Source organism: Urocitellus parryii, chromosome 4, assembly GCF_045843805.1.
Source record: "Urocitellus parryii isolate mUroPar1 chromosome 4, mUroPar1.hap1, whole genome shotgun sequence".
Taxonomy (NCBI): Eukaryota; Metazoa; Chordata; class Mammalia; order Rodentia; family Sciuridae; genus Urocitellus; species Urocitellus parryii.
Window position 1 is genome coordinate 207,702,467 of NC_135534.1, and position 22,505 is coordinate 207,724,971.

Here is a 22,505-nt window from a genome sequence, read left to right on the forward strand (position 1 = left end):
GCGGGGTCACTGAAGTGCTGCCTCACTCTGTCCTGGGAAAGCCACGGAGGGTCGGGCCACAGTGCAGAGCAAGCGCAAGGAACAGGCGGAGGCCTGAGTGGGGCCTGGCTCCAGGGCTGTCTCCTGTGAAGCCCTCATGTCCAGATCTTACATTTATTGGGAAATCAATACGCTCCAGGGGTCCTCTTTCAAACCTCCCAGAGACACAATAGTGGGGGGCAGCTAAGGTCTGGGTCACAAGACAAAGACCCCAAACCTTTCTTGAAGGCAAGATGGGATTTGATGGGAAGAAAAGCCTAGGCCTTTTGACTTGAAAGGCAAGTAATAACAAGGCAACAGAGAGCCGGCCAGCCTCCGAGTGAGTTTTCCCTGCGCAGGAAGGGAAGTCCACACACCGGGCGACGCTGTGGCGACAGAGGAGGGGCAGAAGGCCCGCCATTGTTTGTATTTTGACTCAGACTTTATGGTTCTTCATTAAAAAAAGCATTTGAACATAAAGAAAATAATTACTTGACAAATACTTTTTTGTACAAACTCAAGTCCAGTTTTTAACCATTTCACATCATTCATGCCAACACCAGCATGGGCAGGGCAGAGGTTAGGGTTAGGGCGGGGCAGAGGTCAAGCTGTGAAGCTTCTTTGGACAAGGCCACGGGGTGGGCGAGGGGAGGGTGCCATCACTGCAGACCGTGCTGGTGCTGGGCGTCCGGCACTGAGGAGCACCTGTAAGACCTCTCTTCTGCCGTCACCTGGCTAGCGGACCTGCTGGCTGCCCCTCCCCACTCACTCCATCATGGCTCCTCTGCCAAGGGGTCAGGGCTGGCCCTGACGTCTGAGTCCTGGGGTCTGGGTGTCCAGGGAGAGGTGCCTCCTCTGATGAGAACAGGCCTCAGAGCCACTTGGAGGCCTAGTCCCAGGGAGGAGAGGAAGTGCTGCTGTCCTCAGTTGTCTCCGGGTTTTCTGGCTCCAGGGTAGTTCTGTTTTCCCTTGGCTACAGGTTTCCTGATGGCTTCGCCTTCTGGCCTCCTCTCGAAGCCTCCAGGCCACTTGCATATTCAGAGCGCAGGACCTGGGCGAGATGGTGTGTGCTCTGGGTCTTCTTGCGAAGGCCGGGCCTGGAAGACAGGGACAGCAGAGGGAAAGAAACTTTAGTATGCTTTCCTCCTGTTTGGAAAGAGGCTGGCGCAGCTGGCCCTGAGACGGAAGCTGACATTTCTGTATTAATAGAAGTGCAATCCCTTCAATGTGCTTGTTTTGATATTCTATGCACCGGAAGATTAGATACGGCGCTGACAGATTTTCATAATGGTGCAAAATATCATGGCATTTTTAAAAGTGAGGCTTTGTTCTGTGTTGTTTTTATGAGGAAAAAAAAAAAACCTCTACATCCTCAAACTCTGATGGTAAATGAGGCGTGTGATATAGCAGTCTGCCAAAGGATCAGAAAACCTACCAGAAGACCCAACAACACGAAGCCATGAGACCTGTGGGTGTTCTAGTGACCTTGACACCAGGCCCTCTAGGACAGGAACTTGCCAGGCCCACCCGTCCTGCTGGGTCCAATAGGAAGGCGGGTGTCAATCACGGATGTCCACTGCTGCCAGAAGATTCTTAAAATCGTTTCTAACCTTGAGAGGGTGGGCTCAGGGTGCAGCCTGGCCAGCACCTGTGTGGAGCCTTCCCAGAGGGGTAAGTCCTAATCCACACTAACAGCCGAAAGCCATTTCAGATGCTGAACTGTGCTCAAGACAGCAGTCTCACAGCTGATCAGAGCAGAGGAGGAAATCTGTGGAAGTTCAACGACACACAGAAGAATGGTTATGAAAACTGCAGAGCAGAGTGCTTCCTACAGAACAAGAGCAACGTGCCCCTGAGCCTGCACCAGCAGCCAGGCCGAGCAGTGTCCTGACAGCGTGTCCATGGCACTCACCAAGGGCAGCTGACACGTGCCACTGTTTTGTTTGCTGTAATAATCAGAGGATGAAATTGATTGAAATTGTGGTCAAAATAAACTGGATTATTAAACAGGATTCCCCTGAAACCCAAGAATTTGAAACAAGACCAACACTACACTATTAACCTGATGCAGGACGGGTGGTGTGGTGAGTGTGCTGGTGCCCACCCTGCAGGTGCTGCTCTTCACTGCGACATGGGGGAGGAGGCGGCCACCTGTGCTGGGAGAAGGCCTGGGGCCAGGTGTGATCAGGAGGCAATGCTGAGGGGCCAGCAAAGAGGAGATGGGCAGCAAGTACTCCCTGCTGTGCACGTCCCCTCCCACAGTCTCACTCCATGGCAAGGACACTGTTCCCCTCACTTCTCAGGTGAGGACAGGAAGACTCAAGGAGGGGAATCTGTGAAGACCAACAGTCAGCAGACCCAGAGGCTGACCTGGATGCAGAGCCCATGTACGCTCTTCCCACCAGGCTGGCCTTGCAGGCCCAAGAGCGGCAATGACCAGGCTCTGAGGTGGGGAGTCCTCGGTGGTTTGGAGGGGCTGCTGCAGTGAGGGAGCGGGGCAGGAGCCAGTGACTGCGGAGTGGAGGAGAGCAGGACAGGGGACAAGGGGCCCAGGCTCTGCACCTCAGTTCCGTCATCAGAAGAGCGGGGACACTGAGGACGGAGCTCGCAAGGTCTAAGAGGACTAAGCAGGCAAGTGCTGGCTTCTGACCGGCAGGCAGATCACGGCCAAGCAGGGCCGCGAGCACTGGGCCAAGAGCTTCTGAGCACTCCCCACCTGCTTCATCTGTCTGCACCCGACACCCTCTGTCCCTGCGGAGGTCCGGCTGCGAAGGCCCAGGCGTGGCTGGGAGCGCAGACAGGCCCTGCGGCGGAGCATGCGCCCTGCTCCCAGCTGAAGCTGCCACCTCTTGTGCTTGTAGTTTATTTTTAGTCAGGTTACATGACAGACAGAGTGAAGGGGTTCTGACAGGAAGGAGCGCTCTTCCCTCCCTCTCGTTTGAAGCCAGGTACTCACAATGTGTATAATTTTAAATGTAACAACCTGAGTTTCAAAATATGCAAAATTTCAGTCCAAATATTCTCCCCAGCATGAGTTCTAGCACTTCAATGATCGCTGCTGCCACTGCTAAAGCACAGTAATAACCCAAATCTCACCGGGTGATTGATGCACTAATTGCCTACAGACACGGTGTGGGCTGGGGACACCTCTTCAGCCCAGGGCGGCAGGCAGTGTGCAGTGCTGTTGGCCTCAGTCTACCAGGCAGAGGCTACTCAGTATGCAAGGCCCATTCCAGGCTGGGGACACTGCTCAGTGGCAAACCATGTGCCCAGCATGCTCAGCCCCTGCCCCCCTCCAAAGGGAGAAGAGCGCCACTTAGGAGGCTGGCAGGAGAATCAAGAGTTTGGGGCCAGTCTGGGGAACTTGGTGAGACCTTGTCTCAAAATAATAAATTAAAAGATGGCTGAAGTGTGTGGGCAGAGGGTGAGCTCTGGTGGGCACGTGGAGCCACCGTACAGGGATGTTTAGCAGGGAAGGCGTTGGCGTAGCAGGAGGGTGACACCAGGATCATGTCGTCAAGGCTGGGGTGGCTTGGGGTGAACTGGGCACTTAGTGTGCACAGGTCCTGCCTCTGATCCTTCCCGTACCTGGAAGGAAGCCTGGGGGCTGGTCTCGTATGCCCTCACTCATGATGGTCACATCCTTCTCTGGTCAATGTCTTTGACTCAACAAGGTGCAGAACCAGACGCCCCTGGGTGGGAGAACTCCAGGCCAGCCCTGCAGGACCTCTCGCCCCGCCAGCCCTGGTCCTTTCTGTGCTAAGGCCCCACTGAAAAGCTGAAGTGCAGATGGGAGAGGAGGGCTCAGAGACAAGCATGGGGCAGGCGCACCCCTTCCTCTACCAAGCTGCAGTTCTCCCAGAGACCTACCAAGCTCCTTGCCTTCGAGTGCCCCACCCCTCACAGGCAGTGATCCTGGGTCACCAAGCAACAGATCAGTTTATTTAACCAAGACAACTCCTAGTAGGGCAGACGGAAGACCTGCTACCGCCCCAGCCCAGGCTGGACCACACAGCAGGACCGGCTGATGCCACCTGCGCTGGCAGGGTGGTGAAGTCAAGGCCTCACCAGCAGATCTACACCCCGCCAGGTGGGCCACCGAGAGACTGCAGGCCACCTCTCCACTATGGACACATTCACAGGGGCTTCTCAGGTAAGAGGCATGGCTGTCTTAACAGGGAGAGTGGCTGTGCTGGGAACGAACCCAGGCCTGACACGAGGCAAGGCTCCACCACTGAGCTACTTCCCAGCCAGGTGTGCTCACCTGGAGACAGCTGGCTAGACTGCCCGCGGAACCGTCCTGCCTCAGCTCCAAGCAGCTGGGATCAGGCATGCCACCCCGCCTGGCTGCTGGTGGCACTTTTTAAATAGGTTAGGACTATGTATAGGTTTAGGGTCACACGTAGACAAGTCTTTGTTCTAGGATTTGAAGAGTATTTAAGTAGATTTTCTTCTAGTTTGCTATTGCTTTGATTTCGCCTAGATTTTATGCTGCTCTGGGGTTGGGTGTGGAGAAGGAACTATTTCTTCCCAGGAGTTCTCCACGACCTCACTGACGGGTCAGCCTTCTGAGCTGTGAACCACACGCGCTCCAGGGCACTTCCTGCAGACTGAGCACTTCTCCCAGGCTTCGCACTAGGAGGCGCAGACGACCAGGATGATGACGAAGCCGCAGCCTACCACAAACACTCAGGCAGATGCCAGCGATGCGGGCTATGTGGGTCTAATGTAAAGCAAGTAAATCAGAGCCATGCCAACTGGCCATGCCAGGTGGGGGTGGTGATGGGCCCTGGCTCGGCACCACCAGGCATTTCAGTACTTTACCTTTCCAACAACCCTCCGAAACAGCTACTTGACTGGTGAAGAAAGTGAGCAGAGAGGTGAAGTAGCGAGCCCAGGTTACAACCAGTAACAGGAGAGCTGAATCCAGGAAGGTGGACCCCGCCCCTTGTGCACCTGACCACCACACCACGGTTCTCTAAACAAGGAGCAAGTTCCTTGCATAAGATATTTTTAATATAAAAACAATGTTTATATGGCCTCAAACTTCAAAACCTGGAACCCCCGGTAAAGTGCATCTTCAAAGTCACAGTGAATGATTTAAGGAAAAAAACCAACCCACGGGTAATTTGTTCAATACAATTTAGACAAATGATGACATCATCATAGAGAAAAAACTCGTGTATGTCTAACAAATGCAGAGTGACTTTTAAGCTTTTATTTCCTCAATTTCTCTAATAAGCATTCATTACTTACTTTTATAACTTGAAAAGCAAGCGCTCTGCTACTGAGCCACGACCCTGGCCCCTGTATGTTAATTTCTTTTAAATATCTATTTTTCACTTGTAGGTGGACACACAATATCTTTATTTCATTTTTATGTGGTGCTGAGGATCGAACCCAGTGCCTCACATGTGCTAGGTGAGCGCTCTACCACTGAGCCCCAGCCCCAGCCCTGTATATTCATTAAAAAAAAAATTTTTTTTTAGTTGTTGATTGACCTTTACTTCATTTGCTTATTTATATGAGGTGCTAGGAATCGAACCCAGTGCCTCACACTTAAAAGGCAAGTGCTCTACTACTGAGCCACAACCCTATCTCTTGTATATTCGCTTTAAAGGAGAAAAAAGTAAATAAATTTTGCCCTATGTTCAAATCCCAAGGTACTGTAATTTCTACTTAACAAAAATCTTTCTGCCTTTGGCTTTTAGTCAGTTTAATTTTGTGAGAGCTTTCCTCTTGTGCTATAATTAAATCACACTGGCAGAGGATACATTTTTCCATGAAGAACACTGATTGTAAACAAATGATTCAGGGCCACAGCAAGACCTGAAGAACCTGGCCCAGGAAGTGTGACCCTCTAACTGGAAGAAAAGCCTGGGTTCTGAGTGACTCTAGGAAGCAATGGTGACCTCAGATGACTTCAGGATGGTTCCAAGTTTCTCTGACAGCTTGTGCCTCCCTGGATGGAGGAGGAGGGAGAGGCAGTGATGCCCACAGGTTTTGGTGGCTGTCGGAAGACAGAGTAACAGGCACCTCTGGAGAGAATGTGACAAGTAGCGCCCCTGGGGCAGAAAGAACTGGGAAAAGAACCAGCAAGTACGGAGTGATGGTCTCGCCTACTGAGAGGAGCATGCTGACCCTCTTCAGTCACAAGGGAAGGAACTGTGTTGGGGCCCAGGACCCACCTGGGCTGGCAGCACAAACCTGTAATTCCAGCTCTGCAGAAGGCTAAGGCAGGTTTGAGGCCAGAGGCGATACAGTAAGACCCAGCCTCAAAACCAAGAGGCTCTTCACTTTAGGGTTCTGTGCGGCAGAGCTGTACACTGGCTGGCGACTGTCTCAGGGCCCCAGAAAACGCCCTGTGGGGTTAGCCCTGCTGCCGCCAGCAGACACAACAGCAGCAGTCCTGTGGACACAGGCACTGATGAACAAAATGTGAACTCGGCCTCACACCAAAGATCAGTGGAGAACAGAAGAGGACGAGGGCGCAGCTCAGACTAGGGCAGGCCAACGCCAGGCCACAGTCTTCGGGTCGTCGCTAACAGCCACTGACCTACTACTGGAAGGCCATGTGCCCCAGGGGAGAGCAACGAGATGACAGTTAGAGGTGGCTGCCAGAATCCAGAAATGAGATTGTGAGAATTTTGAGTGTGGGCCACAGGTGGCAGGTGGCGGCACTGGGGATGGAGCAGAGGACCAGAATTCTGGTGGCCCTGGTTAGAACCCCAGTTCTGCCACCCACCTAGCTGACAACCTTGGAGAGCCAGCAGCAAGGTCATGAGGGCCTGGGAGCAGGCAAGGGCGAGCACAAAGGTGGGGAGCTGCAGCAAGTGCAGAGCTCCGTCGGCTCAGGTCCTCCGGGAGGCGGCAGGAGCCCTCTGACGTCCAACCTCTTGCACATCAAGTGTTTTGAAACTGGTACGATCAGATTCTGGAAATGCCGAGTCTAAGCAGTGTGGGTCAGAATCCCAGCCCCATGCCCCAGACCTCAGCTCCTGGGCCTGTCCTGTTTGGCATTCTTATTGACGGCTTGGAAGATATTTTGAAGCACACTTGTGGCTTTTGCAGATGGATGGAGAACACCCCCAACACCCCAGCAGACCAAAAGGGTCCACGTGACGTGAAGTTTAGCCCTTAGAAGGTACGGTGTATGCACAGGGGATCCAGATGGCAAGTTTCAATCTGGAAGCAGAAGGCCTGAGTTTGAATCCCGGCTCCTGCCCCTGGACGCACTGCAGCCACAGCTCCAGTCACTGCCACCAGGGCCCCATGTCCTGCTGCTGGGTGGTTTCATGAGCCAGATTCTGCAAAGAGCCAGGGCAACCTGGGCTGCTGAGACAGGCCCAGGAGGGTGCTGGTGTGGCCCTGCACACTGGACTCATCCTCCAAGTCTGGGCAGGGTGCTTATTCCTCCAGGTGTTTGTTCACTTACAAAACGATCAAGTGTTGCCTATTAATTTCAGCAACAGCATGAAGAAGAGAGAAGGGGAGGAGGAAAGATGCCACCATTAGACAGCCCGCACACTGCCCTGGGGACGAGGGGCTCGACACACCCACGTCTGTACACCGTGTGCACACCACTTAGGAGCCTCACAGAGACCAAAGAATGGACAGTGACAGTGGTCAGCCTGGCTCATTTTGGGGAGTTCTAGCAGTGAGCAGGGCCACTGCAGAACGGGCACCCTGGAGTGGTAAGCCCCTGGGACACGGACACCTACTGTGTGCGCCAGCCTACTTCACAGTAGGCTGCTCTGAGTGCTGGGGAACACTGAGGGCTGCCTCCTGAGCAGCTGCATAGCCCAGGCCCTGAAGTGGGTAGGGATGCTAAGCCTGAGGACTCTGGGCTTCTCACCAGTCACTGAGGGTCCTGTTGGCCACACACCTGCCCTCAAGAGAGAGGCCACTGCTAAAGAACTTAAAGCACATAGGCCGACTGGCTTCCACAGCACACACCTCGGTGCAGCCCTGGGAGAGCATCAGAGTGCGCAGGGAGCTCCACCTTCGAGTGACACTCACACACCAACTGCCACCCTCACCAGGGCCTGTCCCCCTCGATGACTGATAGGGGCCAGAACAGAAATGACAACCAAGAAAGGTCACGAGGGGGGAATGGCTGTGTCCTTGGAAGGACAGGAGTGCCAGCCCAGGGCCTGCCTCCTGCTGCAGGCACCCCCTGTGGAGGGGTGAAAGGCCATGGACCTCAGCTCTCCCTTGCTTCTCGCAGGTGCACTGGGGGAAGAGTGGGTGCTGGCGGCCCCAGCAGGGAGTCATTGTCTCCAGCATGCTCCCAGGGGAGGCTGGCTGGGCCCTGCTTTGCCACCTGCCCTGACTGCACGTGGCTCCTGCTGCTTGCAGGTGACCCAGGTGTGGAGGAGGCCAGGGTCACTGTGAGCCCTCTCTAATTGCCTCATTAGCCAGGTGGGGAGGAGGCAGCAGCCGGTAATCGCACGGTGTCAAATAAAAACGAAATAGTGGCAGAAGTAAAAACTAACCTAAAAAGCTGCCCGTGCAGAGCCATAATTAAACCAGAGCCCAGAGAGGACTCCCAGTGGTGTGCCGAGGGGAAAGCACCACCAGCTGGGCCCTGTGGGAGCTCCACACCAGCAGTGGACGCGTCAATAGACACCTGAGTGACGGCATGGGCACTGTTCTCCCCTAGGGTCCAGAGACCTCCAAACCTGGGTCTCAGTCACCACCCGCCCTCCTGACCTCCTGACCGAGGACACCTGGAGAGCTCTTCTCCACCACCCGCAGCTCACCCAGGTGCAGGGAGGACCCGCCCTGACTCGCCCTCGGCTTTCTTGCAGTCCTGGGGATTGCAGGGGGCGTGCTCCACCCCTGGACTGCAGTCCCCTGCTTCAGCCTGCGAGCTGGATTACAGTATGTGTCTCCTCGCACTCTTCTTTAAAGGGCAGTTACCTTCAGCCAGCATCTCTCTGCTGTGCCAGTATGGGTGCCCCATCACCTGCTCTGAGGACCATACTTTCTAAGTCCTGGGCTGCCCTAGGTCAAGTTCACGATCACCTCCATGTTCCTGATGGTGGATTGACTTCACTGAGCTGTGGCCTTGGGGCTGGGGCTGGGCCTGGGCCTGGGCCTGGGTGGTGCATTTGGTAGCACTCTTGAAGGCTGTGGCAGGTGGTGCATCCACAGCCCCCTCCCCCCCAAGGGCTGTGCTGCTGGCCCTGGCTGGTCCTCTCTGGTCTCAGCTGAGGTGAGCTGCTGCCTGCCTCCCTCACTGGGGGAGCAGGGCGATGGAAGCGAAGGCCAGGTCAGGCCACTGAGTGCAGGAGACCTGGCCCCACACTTGCTCTCTCAGGACGGACTTGATGCCAAATGGCACAAAAGGCTCGCAAAGACAACATCCCCACCAGGCAGGGTCTGCTGTTCTCAGATGACTGGTTGATAAAGAGGGCTCACCTTTCATGTCGGAACACTTCCTTCCCCTTCTTTCACTTTAAGCACTTCCTCTCAGAATCACAGAAAGCTTTCAGTTTCTACTCAGCCCCTTGAAAACATGCCCTGAGCACCTACTGTGTGCATCACGTAGGCGCTGGGGCCACAAGGAACAGTGGGCAGGTGAGGCTCTGAGGGGAGGGACGACTCTAACCACACGCTTCCCAAGCACCCACTGTGACAGAGTGGCAGGGCATGGGGTGTCTGCCCACTCAGGCAGGTCAGGAGACTCAGGACAGCGAGGGGCAGCAGGTCAGTGAGGCCAGGCGGGCTGAGGGGCGTAGTGGTCACGCTGCCTGTTGGGCAGCGACCACATGGGACCTGGAAGGAGACTGACCAGAGCTGGGATGGTGCCCAGGGGCTGGGAGTCGCTGCGGTGGAGACAGGGCCGGGGTCAAGGTGGCTGGAGGGGGGCCGCAGGCGTGCGGGGAGCACCTTGTGCCTCCCAGGGCAGCGCTGCCCAGCCCGAGCACACGTCTGGCCTGTCTCCCACCAGATGTAACTGGCTCCATGCAATCAAGTAACTGTCCCTGTGGCAGGGTTCCAGGTTTGCATCAGCCAATGAGTGGTATTAGGGCGGCTGTAAGTGCCACAAAAACTGGCAGGTGAGCTGCTCCTAATAACAAGAGCACTGCCTCCCAGGGAGAGGCAGCTGCAGCCCAAGACCAGCGTCCAGGGACCCCACTCTGTGCTCTCAAGGTTGTCCCTGAAAAGACAAGCTCAAGGGTGCTCAGGATGCTGGAGGAAGGAGAAAGGGCAGCAGTCACAGGGCTGGGGCCATGACCGTCAGGCGCCGGATCCTGTGTGGGATTCAGTACATTCAGTAACTGGTGCTACCCTAAGGCCCAAGTGCCTCTCAAAGGATGTATTTAAGTCACAGAGAGGCCATCTAACCTGCCCAAAGGAACACAGCATATAAATGGTTCAGACAGGATTCAATCTCGACGTCTGTGGGAACCAACTCAGACGTAATCACCGTGTGACGCCCCGAGAGTTGGATTTAAGAAGCAAGAGAGTGGTGAGGCAGGGAGCTAACGGGGAATGGACGTCTCCAACCATTTACAGTGACTGAGCAGGTGAGGGTGAAAGTCAGAGAACGACAGAGGCTTCGAAGACCAAGAACACCAAGCTTAGGACTCCACAGCTCCAGGCTGAGCTTCAGTGAGCAGCACTTGTGACGCCCCAGTGTGACCCTTCTGCAAAGAGGCGGGACCTGGCGGGCAGGGTTTCTGTAAGGATGTGTGCTCACTCTAGGAAGTAAAACGGCTTCTGCACTCTGGAACACAGAGGTTGAGGAAGCGCCCTGCAGTGCAGGGGAGCAGCCGCTGGGGGTGCAGGTCCCGTGGGGACTGGGGGCAGCACACCTAGAAGTACCCAGGGAGGGCCCCTGATTCTGGATCTACCCTACTCGGAACCACCAGGTAACACTGGGCTAGCAGGGTCGGGGGAAGTTTACATAAATAAAGTAAGACGTTTCTTTTAGGAACAATTAACAACTGAGATCGTTGTCTTCCTATCTTTAAAGAAGGGAGTTGAGGTGGGGAACAAGCTGACTAGCTTCTGACAACTATGCTGTCACTGGGACAGCATCAGGGAGGCAGAGGGAAGCCCAGGTGGCACTGGTCCGGGGCACTGCAAGCTGAATGCCTGTCTGGGGAGAGAGCAGTGCTGGGGGTGGCCGTGACTCCCAGGAGACCTGCAATGATGCTGAGGTCCTCAGGTGCGTGGGTTTCTATATGCTGGAACTTTCTTCAGAGGGCGTGGGCAGATGAGGGAACCAGGGCCCTGTGTATGCCTGCTCCCGGCCTCTGGGCACGTTCTGCTCGCTGGCCAGCAGACACTGTGGCCCTCACCAGCACACAGTGCTCGGTGTCATGGCTCCTGGAAGGAGGGCAGCTTGGGTGGAACATGTCCTCTTGTTCCCCAGGAGCTGTGGAGCCTACTCGGTTTCAAGACAGGCACTGCTCCACAGAAGGAAGGTGCAGTTCTGTGCCGGATGTTGCTAAGGGGCCTCTCAATATCTCACCAAAGCACCACTGTGTGTGCGCGGTGTAGGTGTCTGGGGAGGGGCCGTGTGGACAGGTGTGTGTGTCGGTGTCAGAAGAGGCTCTGTGGCTACGACTGTATCTCTAGGTGCAGGGGAAGACACTGCTCCCTTTCAGAACTGAGGCCTGGAAGGTGACAGACATCCAGTTATTAAGAGCTCATTTGGAGACATTATTTATTTTCTTGTTCTAAAATGCGGTGGAGTGAAGGGATAAAGGCAAGGTGGAACGCCAAGTCCCTTTCATGTTGAGTGGAAATGCCTGATGGTCAACAGCCCTCGGCCCTACCCTCAATTCACACTTCAGCAGCTTGAACTTCCTGCCTGGGGTGGCAGGGAGAGGGCTCTGGCTCAGTGTGGTGGACTTGGTAGCAGGTATCACAGCTTTGCACTCGATGTGCAGTTATTCTGGCAGTGAAAGCTGCACTCTGGAGAGTGGATGAGTGTGGACGATTCAGTGCTGCTCATCATCCCCCTCACAGAACACGGGAGCCCCTTCTCTTTCCTGACAGATGGATTCAGAAGAGGCTCAGCATGGCAACTGTGGCCAAGCCCCATTCTCTGCACCTTGTGAGGTTTAAAGGACTGTTCTTTCCAGTCCTTGAAAAGGAGCAATCTGCAGTTGCTCGAGCCCGACTGAGGTGTGACAATCTGCCAGGTCTCTCTGCCGCTCACAGTGGCCACAATTACACGGTCCGTGTGCAGGGGAGCTGCAGACATTCCTCCCCAGGAGCAACAAGGCTCCCCAGCACAAAAGTGCCCACTGCATCCTCAGGAAAGGCAGGGTGGGAGAGTGGGGAGGGAAGGGCCTGGCGAAGAAGGGCACAACGGAAGAGGTGGCTAAGCAGAGTGGTGACATGGCAAGAACAGAGAGCGGCACTGTCACGGCTGAGTAATCCTATGACACACTGCTGTCACTCACCACCCAGCTCCCTGCCGCGCCAGCCAGACATCAAAGGCCGCCCCACACCATCTTACATGCTCCTTATCAGCTAATCAGCCCATTCTTTCCTGAATAAAGCCCTGTTAAATCCCCCGCTCACAGGGGTATCATGGTCTTGGTGCCCATCTGTTAGCCAGGGTCAGCTCAGGCAGGAGGCGGCAGTTGCTCCCTCCCTAGCGGCTCCTCAAGGTAGGACAATGCTGCCTCAATCCCCTGCCCAACTGCCTCCTGCTTTGTGTCCTGGGGCTGGGGCCGGACAGGATGGCCGCTCTGGGCAGAGGGGCTACTGTCTGGGCCAACACTTACTCGTGAAGTTTCCATCCTAAAGGCAGATCGTCTGAGAACAGTAAGATGTGGGGACTGTTTGTGTTCTCCAAAAGCAAAATATACCGAGGCACTGTTCCTAACAGTGGTCACTGGGCAGGTCCACTCCCGCCTCCTCAAAGAGCCAGTGTTTTACAGACGGTGGCAGGACATTCAGGCTAAACACTCAAGCTAGGAGGCCCGTCAGACGTGGACTGGGGAGCCCGTGGTTTTGCTGCAGTATGTGCTGGTACCAATGACACCTAAACCAAAGACAGGGACCCAAGTCTGGGGCGCTGGAGTCCTAGCCCAGCCACAAGGCCTGGGGGTGGAGCGAGGAGGGGGCGACAGCACACAGCACATGCAGGACTCCACACACCTGCCTCTCAGCAAAAGCAGGGCCTGGTCCTACCTGAGAGGTCACGTGAGGAAGAACCCTCAAGTTCCGAGCCTAGAGAGGTCTCGCCCGCAGGTCATCTAGCCCGGCACCTCGTTCCTCTGCCTTCTAGCTGTCTGACTGTCCACTTTGTTTGAAAGGTGTACTCACCTGTGTCACCTGATCTCAAAACTAACATGGGCTTTCTTCTCCCTTTTGCAGGTGAGGAGACAGAGGCTCCGAGATATTGAGCAATGCACATCCGAGGGCAACTGAGGTCCATGTCCCCCGACTCTCAAGCTGTCATTCCACACGGGTTCAGGCTGCAGCAGGAGAGGCCTGTGCCCACTCCTTCCCTGTGTGCCCTCAAGTCTCAGGGCTGAGACCAGTGTGCTGCCTGTGCCCGGCTCCTTGCAGAGTACTTGTGGGGTCTCTAGAGCTCCAGCTACGGCAAGGGCTGGGCCTGGTGCTCAAAGAACACCTCGTCCTTGAGGAGAAGACGACTTTCTAATGATGTCTGATGGGTGGTCGTCCTGGTACTGTGCGGCCAGATGCAGCCCACAGGGGCAGCACCTCTTTCTGGTCCTCCTCTTACCAGCTCTTGCTGTTCGGGACGCTCTCTTTTGGGGAAAGAGGACGAGTTCACTGCTCTAAGCCCTCAGTACCAAGGTGTCTCAGCCCCACGTGGGGCCCAGCCCAGCGTCAGCCCCTGGGGCTGGTGTGCTGCACACCTGGGTGTCCTTGGCTCCTGGAGCCCAAGGCTTGGCACTCACCCTTCCCATCTCAGGAGGACAGGCCTGTTATCAGGGATAATCACAGAGTACACCAGGAATCCACTGCCCGGCCCCAAGGCTCACTTCCACTAGGACATAAGGACAACTTGTAAGGACTCCGTGCTCCACAGTCCCCACTGTGCGGGCCCAACAGAGACGCCAGGGAACTTCTGGAGGACTGGGTGTTTTTCCTCTTATTTCGGGTGCTTATTACATAGAAATAGGCAGATCCTAGTGATAATTCACCACAAAAAACAAATACGAAGGCATGCTGGTCCACCAGCCCACTGCAGCACTTCACCACTCCTTGGCGCTGCTCGGATCCACGGGGCTCAGTTCGTCCTACCTTTTCAGGTTTGCCCTCCTCTTCTTCGCAGTGGAGACACTGAGATTCCTGGGTGCATCTCTGAGCCCAAAGCTCTTGGCCACGTGCCCAAGGTGGAGGGATCGTACGTGGAAGATGTGCTTCAGCTCCCTGGGATAGGCAGCATAGGCGCGGATGAAGGACTGCAGGGCTAGGAGGGATGAGAGAGGCTGTCAGGACTGGGTCCTGAAGTCCACAGCCCCCAGACTGCTGCGTACCCCAGGTCTTTATCTCCCCAGGCAACGGAACCCAACCAGGACGGTTATAACACAGTCGGCCTAAACCTATACTTCTGCGTATATTTAAAATTCCTAAACAATCATAGTCACATTTACTTGATAAAACCAACACAATCTCTGATTTTACTCCAGAGTTTGTAATAATCCAAGGGCAGAGGACCCTGTTTCTTTTCTGGGTTGTGGTCTCGGGACCCAGTGCAGGCACTTGACAAATGTTGTATAAATGAATGAGGTGAGAATGGGTGAAGAAATGAAGAGTTGATCACACAGGTCATCACCTTCTTACAAAAATGAGGGAATTGTTAGACAGCTACATTAGGAAAATTTTTTTCCTGATTGAATTTGCTGTATTGGTTAATGCGTGCATTTCAAAATTCAGGAAGTTGAAAAGGCTTTATCATTCACTATGAATATGACAGTGCTTCTTGGCACCCTGTCCACACTTATCACCACCCAGCCCCCGGTATGTTCATGAGATTTTAGGACCAAGTTCTTCCAACAGTGTCCGGGACTGACCAACACAGCATGTCTAACTCACTCAAAGAACGTGTAAAACAGAAAATGAAAAAAGAAATGCGAAAAAAAAAATTTAAAAGGAAAAATATTAAATATCTAAAACAGTCCAGGAAATAGTCTGCCCCAAGGATGGCCAGAGGTAGGAGAGCCCATCCAGCATTGTGTAGGGAGAGCTACAGTCCCACTTGAAGTGAGGAACAGGGGTGCTTCCTCTGGACCCCAGCTCCGGCCAGCACAGAGCCAGACCTGGCTCCCAGGGGCTGCAGCACCAGCTGCCTCTCAACACTCCTTTGGGAAAGGCTTTCCTGTGTGCAGCTCCTGACTGTCTCCCAGTGACGCTGGAAACTGCTGCCTGCCCCTGCTCAGGCCTGCAGGGTCGAGGGGCACGTTCTGAAGCGTGTTCTGCGTGCCACCACTGCCTGCTATCCTTCCAGACCCTGCTCCCCTGAGGCAAGCTGGAGCCCAGCACTGCGCGGACGAGGAGGCAGCACCTGCCAGCCCCCCTCACCTTGCCTGCTGAGCCACTGGACTGGCAAGTTTGCCCACAGCTTAGGCGCAATATCCCAGCAGCACCTGGAGATCGGCGTTTATGAACAGTAATAAAAAGTGTCATTTTAACAGATCAGCTCCGGGAAGGATCCTGGGAATCCATCAAAGCTCTATTTACTGAGCAAAGTGAACTCCTTTTCCCAATCGATAAGAAATAATAACCACGGCAACTCCTCGGCACCCCTCTTAAATCCGTGCTCACTCCCTTTTTAATAACCAGGGACTAGCTTTTTCAAAGAGAATCTTTAACACTTCAAATGGACTGCACTGCCTGGAGGGTTCTGACACGGGGCTCCCAGCCACAGAGCCACACAGCCCTGTCCTCGGAGAGGAATGCTGCCCCACCCTGGCGAAGGCCAAGAGGTGAGCCGCTCTACCCTCCCTCCTTCCCCCAACCCCAACCCTTACTCTGGCCTACAAACTCCAGACATACACAAGAAAAACAAGAGCCTGCACTTTAAAGAACAGGGTCACCCCGGTGCTGGTCCAAGGCCTCCTCACTTCCCACCACACCCCTGCACAAGCAGACAAGCCCTAGGCCCCCACCTTGCTCACCTGCTCCTCCTCATATCACCCTAACGCCCAGCACAGGTGTCTGTCCCAGGAGACGCAGTTGCCCAGCGCCAAGCCTCACAGGGATAAGGAGACTGCCAAGCATGGTGGGAGAGCTTCCTCCCAGACAGGGGGCCAGGCAGCATCTCTTGCTGCACACCCTCACTGATTCCTCGTCCTCCGGGCCCGCATCTCACTGGGGACAGCAACAGTGGGCAGTCCTTGTGGACTTGCGTGGACTCCTATACCAGGATAATTCAGAGAGGCAGGGGTTTCTGATGCAGCCGGGTAGAAGCGGCTCATGCTGGCAGCGTCCAGAATGTGCAGAAGCAACAGAGCTGTGGCACCAACACAGCAGAAAGTGGAGAATTGGAGAGGAGATGTTTATTTGGGTGGACACATGAAGCTGCAGGCAATGAGAGTGGAGTCCACAGCTGCTGCAGATTCTGACTTCCAGACAACTACCTAAGGTGCACGAATTAGGGGGAATAGAATTAAAATAACCCACATGGACATCTGTCCTTCTTCAATCCTGACATCTGGATCAGGAATAGGGATATCTCACAGATGATTCCTAAGATGAAGAAGGCAGACAAGGACAGCATCACAACCGCAGGTCAACCCCAGCTCCTCAGGACACCCTTTGGTAGGAGGTGGGTGGGGACAGGCATGTGCACCTTCCCACCTTCCCACCTGAGGTCGACAGCGACCATTCCCAGAGGATGCAGGAAGGAGGCACTCTGCTCTGAGCCTCCCGGAGACACAGGGTTTGGGAAAGGGCCAGCTTGCCCTGATCCCAGGGACCTGCCATCCCTGGCATGGGTGTTCTGGGCTGAGAAGTGTCCCTTCTAAGAACAGGCAAAAATGCCACACGGGGGTCCTGCTCTCCAGGGTGGCCTAAGATGGAAAGGAGTAAGCCGTAGGAGCAATGGTCACGGGCCACCAAAGGACCCATTTTTCCTCATTTTTGCTTGGGAGCCTGCAGTTCAAATGCATGCTACCACTCTTTATGGGACCTGGATCCCTAAACTAAGAGATTAAGGAATGAGAAAAAACAAGGTAACTGCTCCTAGAAGCTGGGAGCAGTAAAAGCTGGCCACACCTGGGCTGGTGGCCTCCACATCCCAGCAATGTGGGAGGCTAAAGCAGGAGGACTATCACGTTCAAAGCCAGCTCAGCAACTTAGTGAAACCCTGTCTCAAAATGAAAAATAAAGAGGGCTGGGGATGCGGCTCAGTGGTTAAGCGCCCCTGGGTTAAAACCCCCAAACCCCACCTCCCCACAAAAGCTGGTCACTAACAGTGACTGGGCTGGAAATCACAGGAAACAAGCGCACCAGGCCCCATTTCTAATAGTGTCCTGTCATAAAGGCAAAGCAAGCACCATCACTCATACAAGACCTCTCCGAAATGGCACAGCAGGGAGGCACAGAGGCCGACCTGCACTGTGTTCAGTTCCTGAGAGGTGGCAGACGCATGTGCATTCCCGGGCTCAAGGTCCCAAGCCAAAGAAGCAGGGAGAGAACAGAGAAAAGCCGGAGGCTGAAACGGGCGAGCAGACCAAGTGAAGGGCTGGCTGTTCCCACCACTTCCAGCCTTTGAGGAAACTGATGATAAATGAGGGAAATGACGTATTCACTTCCCTCAGCACATAATGTTGGGGAGCAGCCCTGCTCCCACATCCTTACAACAGGAGAAAAGTAACTCTGCTTGTTTCTTTCTTTTTCTTTTTTTGGTACCAGGGATTGAACCCAGGCGCGCTTAACCACTGAGCCACGTCCCCAGCCCTTTTTATTCTTTGTTTTTAGACAGGGTCTTACTAAGTTGCTGAGGCTAGCTTTGAACTTGTGATCCTCCTGCCTCAACCTCCCAAGGCACTGAGGTCACAGCTGTGGCACAACATCTGCTGCTTGTTTCCTGAACATTCTGCAGGGTGACACACCATGACCTGCTGGGAGGACCCAGGTGGCTCCATAACCGCAGCCTTGCCAAAGTCCTCAGAAAGCACAACACCAAAATCCAAAGACGGCGCGTGGGCCTGCTCTCCTCTCCATTGAGACTGCTGTGGCCCTGGACTTGGGCTGGCTGGCAGCCCAGATTTGATCAGAGGTGGCAACTCTGTAAAGTCACACTGCGACAGATATTTCATTCCTCTTTGAAGTATTCTAGAACTCAGAGGTGACTAGGAAGACCCCTAGGAATCGCTGAGTTCACTTTTGGAGATGCTAAGACAGAAAAGACTATCCCAGAAAAGACTAGAAGGCTACGTCCTACCCTTAGTGACAATTACAGGGATTTCATCTTTCCCCTCGTGCATTCTTTCATGATGTGCTAAGGTAGATGACAGTTACTTGAAATAACTGATAACCTGCTGTGGGATTTTGGGTCAGTGCTGGGGATGGAACCCAGGGCCTCATGCATGGGAGGCAAGTGCTCTGCCTCTGGCACTTGTTTTATTCACCCGATCCCTGATGGCCACACTAGTCCATGCCCAGTCTCCTGATGGCTGCCCCTGCCCCCAAGGGCCCTGTCTCCCCAGAAGCCAGCTCATCTTTCAGGACATGAGCCTGATCATACTGTGTCCCTGCTGATAGCCGTCTGATGCGTCTGTTCCATTGAGAGTCAAACCCCAAACCTCAGCGCCACCTCCAGGCCCTCTGTGACTCCACCTCCCACCTCCCACCTGCCGGGTGGTCCCACGCCTGGAGCACCCTTCCTTGAGACACCCTTCCTGCTCTTGCTCATCTTGCTCTTGGGTTCCCCTCCCTGATGGGGCGTAATCTGAGCCTCCTGTTTAAGAGGCAGGCTGTCTTGTGGCCCCTTCATCCCCTGCCCTGCTCTACTTCCCCACAGCCCTCACCGTGCTGCCACCAACTTACTACCTTCATGCTCGATGCTGCTTCTGTGCCCACTAACACTCTGGCTTCACGGGGGTGAGTTTGTCTGTCCTGGTCCTTCATGTCTCTGAAGCACCCAGAATGGTGTCCGATTCAAAATTATTGTTGAATAAATGATTTAAAAAGATACTTCTATTTTTAAAAAATATTTATTTTTTAGTTGTAGTTGGACACAATACCTTTATGTTATTTATTTTTATGGGGTGCTGAGGAGCGAACCCAGGGCCCTGCAGGTGCTAGGCGAGCGCTCTCACACTGAACCACAACCCCAGCCCCAGATACTTCTATTTAAAAAAGAAAGAAAGGGTGCCACAGAGTTTTTATAGTGGTTAGCCTGCTGGACATTTTTCTCAAAATCGTGGGTAACTAACAGAAAGAACTCTGCTTCTTCTACTCGAAGGAATACGTGTCAGCACAGCGACCATTGCCAGCCAAGACATTCCTCCACCCTGCCCAGCCCACCCAGCACTGGCTACTCAGGTCAACTGCTCCTACAGAGGGTCTGGCCACTGCCAGCACGCCACCTTCCATGGCCCATGCCCCCACAGCACAGGCCACCCCTCTGTGCATCTTCAAACAGGAACTGTCTGGATTGAACACTTGAAGCCCGGGGCTTTACTTATAATTTCCACCTCAACTACTAATTCAACTGATGTGTCGTATCTCTTCCATTTAGTGTTCAAAGAAGGAAAACGGATCCCCAAGTTCCAAGTTGTAGACTTGGGTCAAAGCTCTGGCCCTGATGTAAGCCAAGGTAAAGTCTCATTTGTGCACAGGATGGGGAAGGGTGAAATTAACATTTAATATCACTCTAAGGCCCTTCATGCCTGCTTCCAGGCCTGCAGAATCACGGAGACTGCAGGCTTCACGGGAAGCAGCGATGGCTGGTGCCTCTGCACCCGAGCGGGGGTGGGAGTGAGGCTGGGTCAGCACCCTGCTGGGCTGGTCCTCCACAATCACCTGCGAAATCCACTGACCTTTCTTTGCCCAGGAGACCGTCCTCTCGCTGGAGTGCACGTAATCTTCAAATACTGTCTGCAAGACTGTGGCTCGCTCACGGATTTCCTGGGGGCCAGCAGCGTGGGATTTCTGGGAGGGTGATGGAAGGATTAAAGGAGAGACAGAGTTGAAGTCAGGAATAATGAAGCAGTTTATAATAGATTTAATAACAGTAAAACCACACAGTAACCACCCAGGGGCCAACGAGGGTAATCCTCTCAATATTACTAGGGAAAAAAGAGAGCTATCAAGATGTTGAAGTCAAGCAAAGATGCGGGTGGCTTTGTGAGGGGCAGACTGGGTCTGTGTGTTTATTTACTTACTTTTCCTCATGACCTCTTATCACTCATGTTCAAAATCAAAGACCATTGGAGACACCCTGGAATTTTCCAATTTAGCATTGAAAACACCACTGAATACAAGCTGTTTTCAAATAAGTTTCTGTAAATTTTCTCCCTTCCCTCCCACTCACCAGTGGAAAATGGCAATTCCTCTCTAAGGGCATTCCAGTGACCTCCTGAAATTCAGCCTTAAAGTCACTGCTATCCTGGGTTTGCAGGGCATACTCCCTGGATCCCCAGAAGTTTCCTGTTTGTTCCTAGAGCCAGTTCCCTGCAGCCCATCATGGACCGGGCTTTCACAGCAAGTCTGGGCCACCGTAGTACTGTTTCCACTCACAGACCCACAGATGGAGAAGGGTCAGGAAGGGTGAAATTACTTCCTTTTCATATTTCATAATACCAGAGAAAAGATTTACTTTTTAATACCTCCACTAAAAAGTAGTGAATTTTGTCTTCTATTTCTTAACACAAACACGATGCTTCCTACTGAAGGTGCATTTGGGATTTGAGAGCACAGCCTCCCGAGCCTTCGAGGCCCACAGGCCAGGTGATGCCCACCATGGAGCGGTGCCCATGTGTGGCCCCACTTGCACCCCAGCCTCACACAGGCCGTGGGGGAAGTCCACATGGACCTAGGCTGCCACCCTCACCTCTGGAGCATGGGGTATGTGTGCCAGCGCAGGGCCCAACCTGGACACCCCTGGCTCCCTTCCACCCTTCAGGGTGACTGAGGAAGAACAAGGGGGCCAGGTGAGAGCCTCTCTCTGGATCGACACTCTTCTCTGTATTAATAGAAACTTAACAACCTGGAATGTTTTCAGTGTAGTCAAATCACCCCTGCGACCTGTTTGGCTGATGACAGTCTGGCTGATTCCACCGTATGTGGTCCCCCTAAGGGTTCTATCCACTAGGAAGTCAAGAGCAGAGTCACTCAGAAACCGTGTTACCAAAGTGGACATTTGCTATTGTCATTAACAAGGACCCCCCTTAACCGATGTGAAATGCAAACTCTTCCCGCTGCCCTCCTTTCGTTGAAGCCACCTCAGCAGCACCACTGTCACCTTGCCCGCGTCCTTTTTTTAATATGAATGTGAAATTAGTGAGGATGCCCTTTCCCCTGGCGGACAGAATCCTCTGTTATTAAAAAGTAAAGCACTTTAATAATGAAAACTTTTTCCTCTTTTTCCTGTGTTTTAACTGTTTAAAATTAATGAGAAGGGCAGAATGGTTGTCAAAGCGATATTGAAAGCCGGGCAGCCAGGACCGAATAAGCACAAGAATCCCTCTAGAGTGTTAAGTAAACAGAGCCGCAGCCCGCTCTGAATCCCTTCTGTTGGTTACTGTATACATTCTGTAACAGCTCTCAGAATAGATCTGAGAGCCAGGGAGGCAGGGAGGTTCAGAATTCCAATAAAGGCCTCAAATTAAAGACAGCCTGGTGCGAATTCCAGGAGAAAATTAAAGAGACCTCAAGCTTAAGTGACAGGTGACTTGCTTCTGTGTCACAACTGTCAGGGGATTTAGTGATAATATGGCAATATATTACAAAGGGCTTTTCTTATTCCCCCCTTTAGGTTTCAAAATGAGGCATCTTTTCTTCCCAACCAAAAAAAAAAAAAAAACCCCACCATATATATATAACGCAAGTGTATATACAAGTGAAATATGTAGAAAAAAACAATCAAACTAGGTTCACATATTTGAAATGATGAGGTCAGTTTTAGTAAAATATAAGAAAAAGTTAATGACAGAAAACATATTATACTTAGGAAAAAGCATGTCGTACTCTCCCCACCCCCACCTGCAGAAATACTCTAAGACGGCCCTCCTGAGAACCAATGGGGGCTTTTCAGCTGTCTGCGGGGCGGCGGGGTGGGCCAAAGCCAGGTGGAAACTGAAGACGGGGCAGAACTGCGTGGTGCTGCCACCCCAGAAGACAGGCAGGTACCTATAATGAGAGTGGGTCAAAACCGCGGGCACACAGATGCCCTGGAACTCGGAGCTGGTTAATGACGCTAGTCTGCAACGAGCAGCCCACAGGTAGTTTAGGAAGACACACATCCACTGTCCATCCGCACAGTCTGCCTCTGTCTCTAACGTCCTGCAGATCTTGGAAAGAGCAGACCAGTGGAA

General features: G+C 53.5%; 1 protein-coding gene across 3 annotated transcripts in view; it reads right to left on the bottom strand.

Annotated features, from left to right (window-relative positions):
- Positions 1-247: 247 nt before the first annotated feature.
- Positions 248-22,505, bottom strand: part of Ddx31 (DEAD-box helicase 31) — a 60,086-nt gene continuing 37,828 nt past the window's right edge. The window contains exons 18-20 of one of the 3 annotated variants that reach the window (XM_026395539.2): positions 20,010-20,121; positions 14,263-14,431; positions 248-1,115 (exon numbers count right to left, since the gene is read on the bottom strand). In XM_026395539.2, the coding sequence (XP_026251324.2) occupies positions 992-1,115; positions 14,263-14,431; positions 20,010-20,121 (405 nt within the window). In that variant the 3' untranslated portion in view covers positions 248-991. Of the gene's footprint in view, positions 1,116-14,262; positions 14,432-20,009; positions 20,122-22,505 lie in introns of those variants that run through there. The other 2 variants (XM_077797168.1, XR_013343459.1) reach the window with 2 other exon arrangements.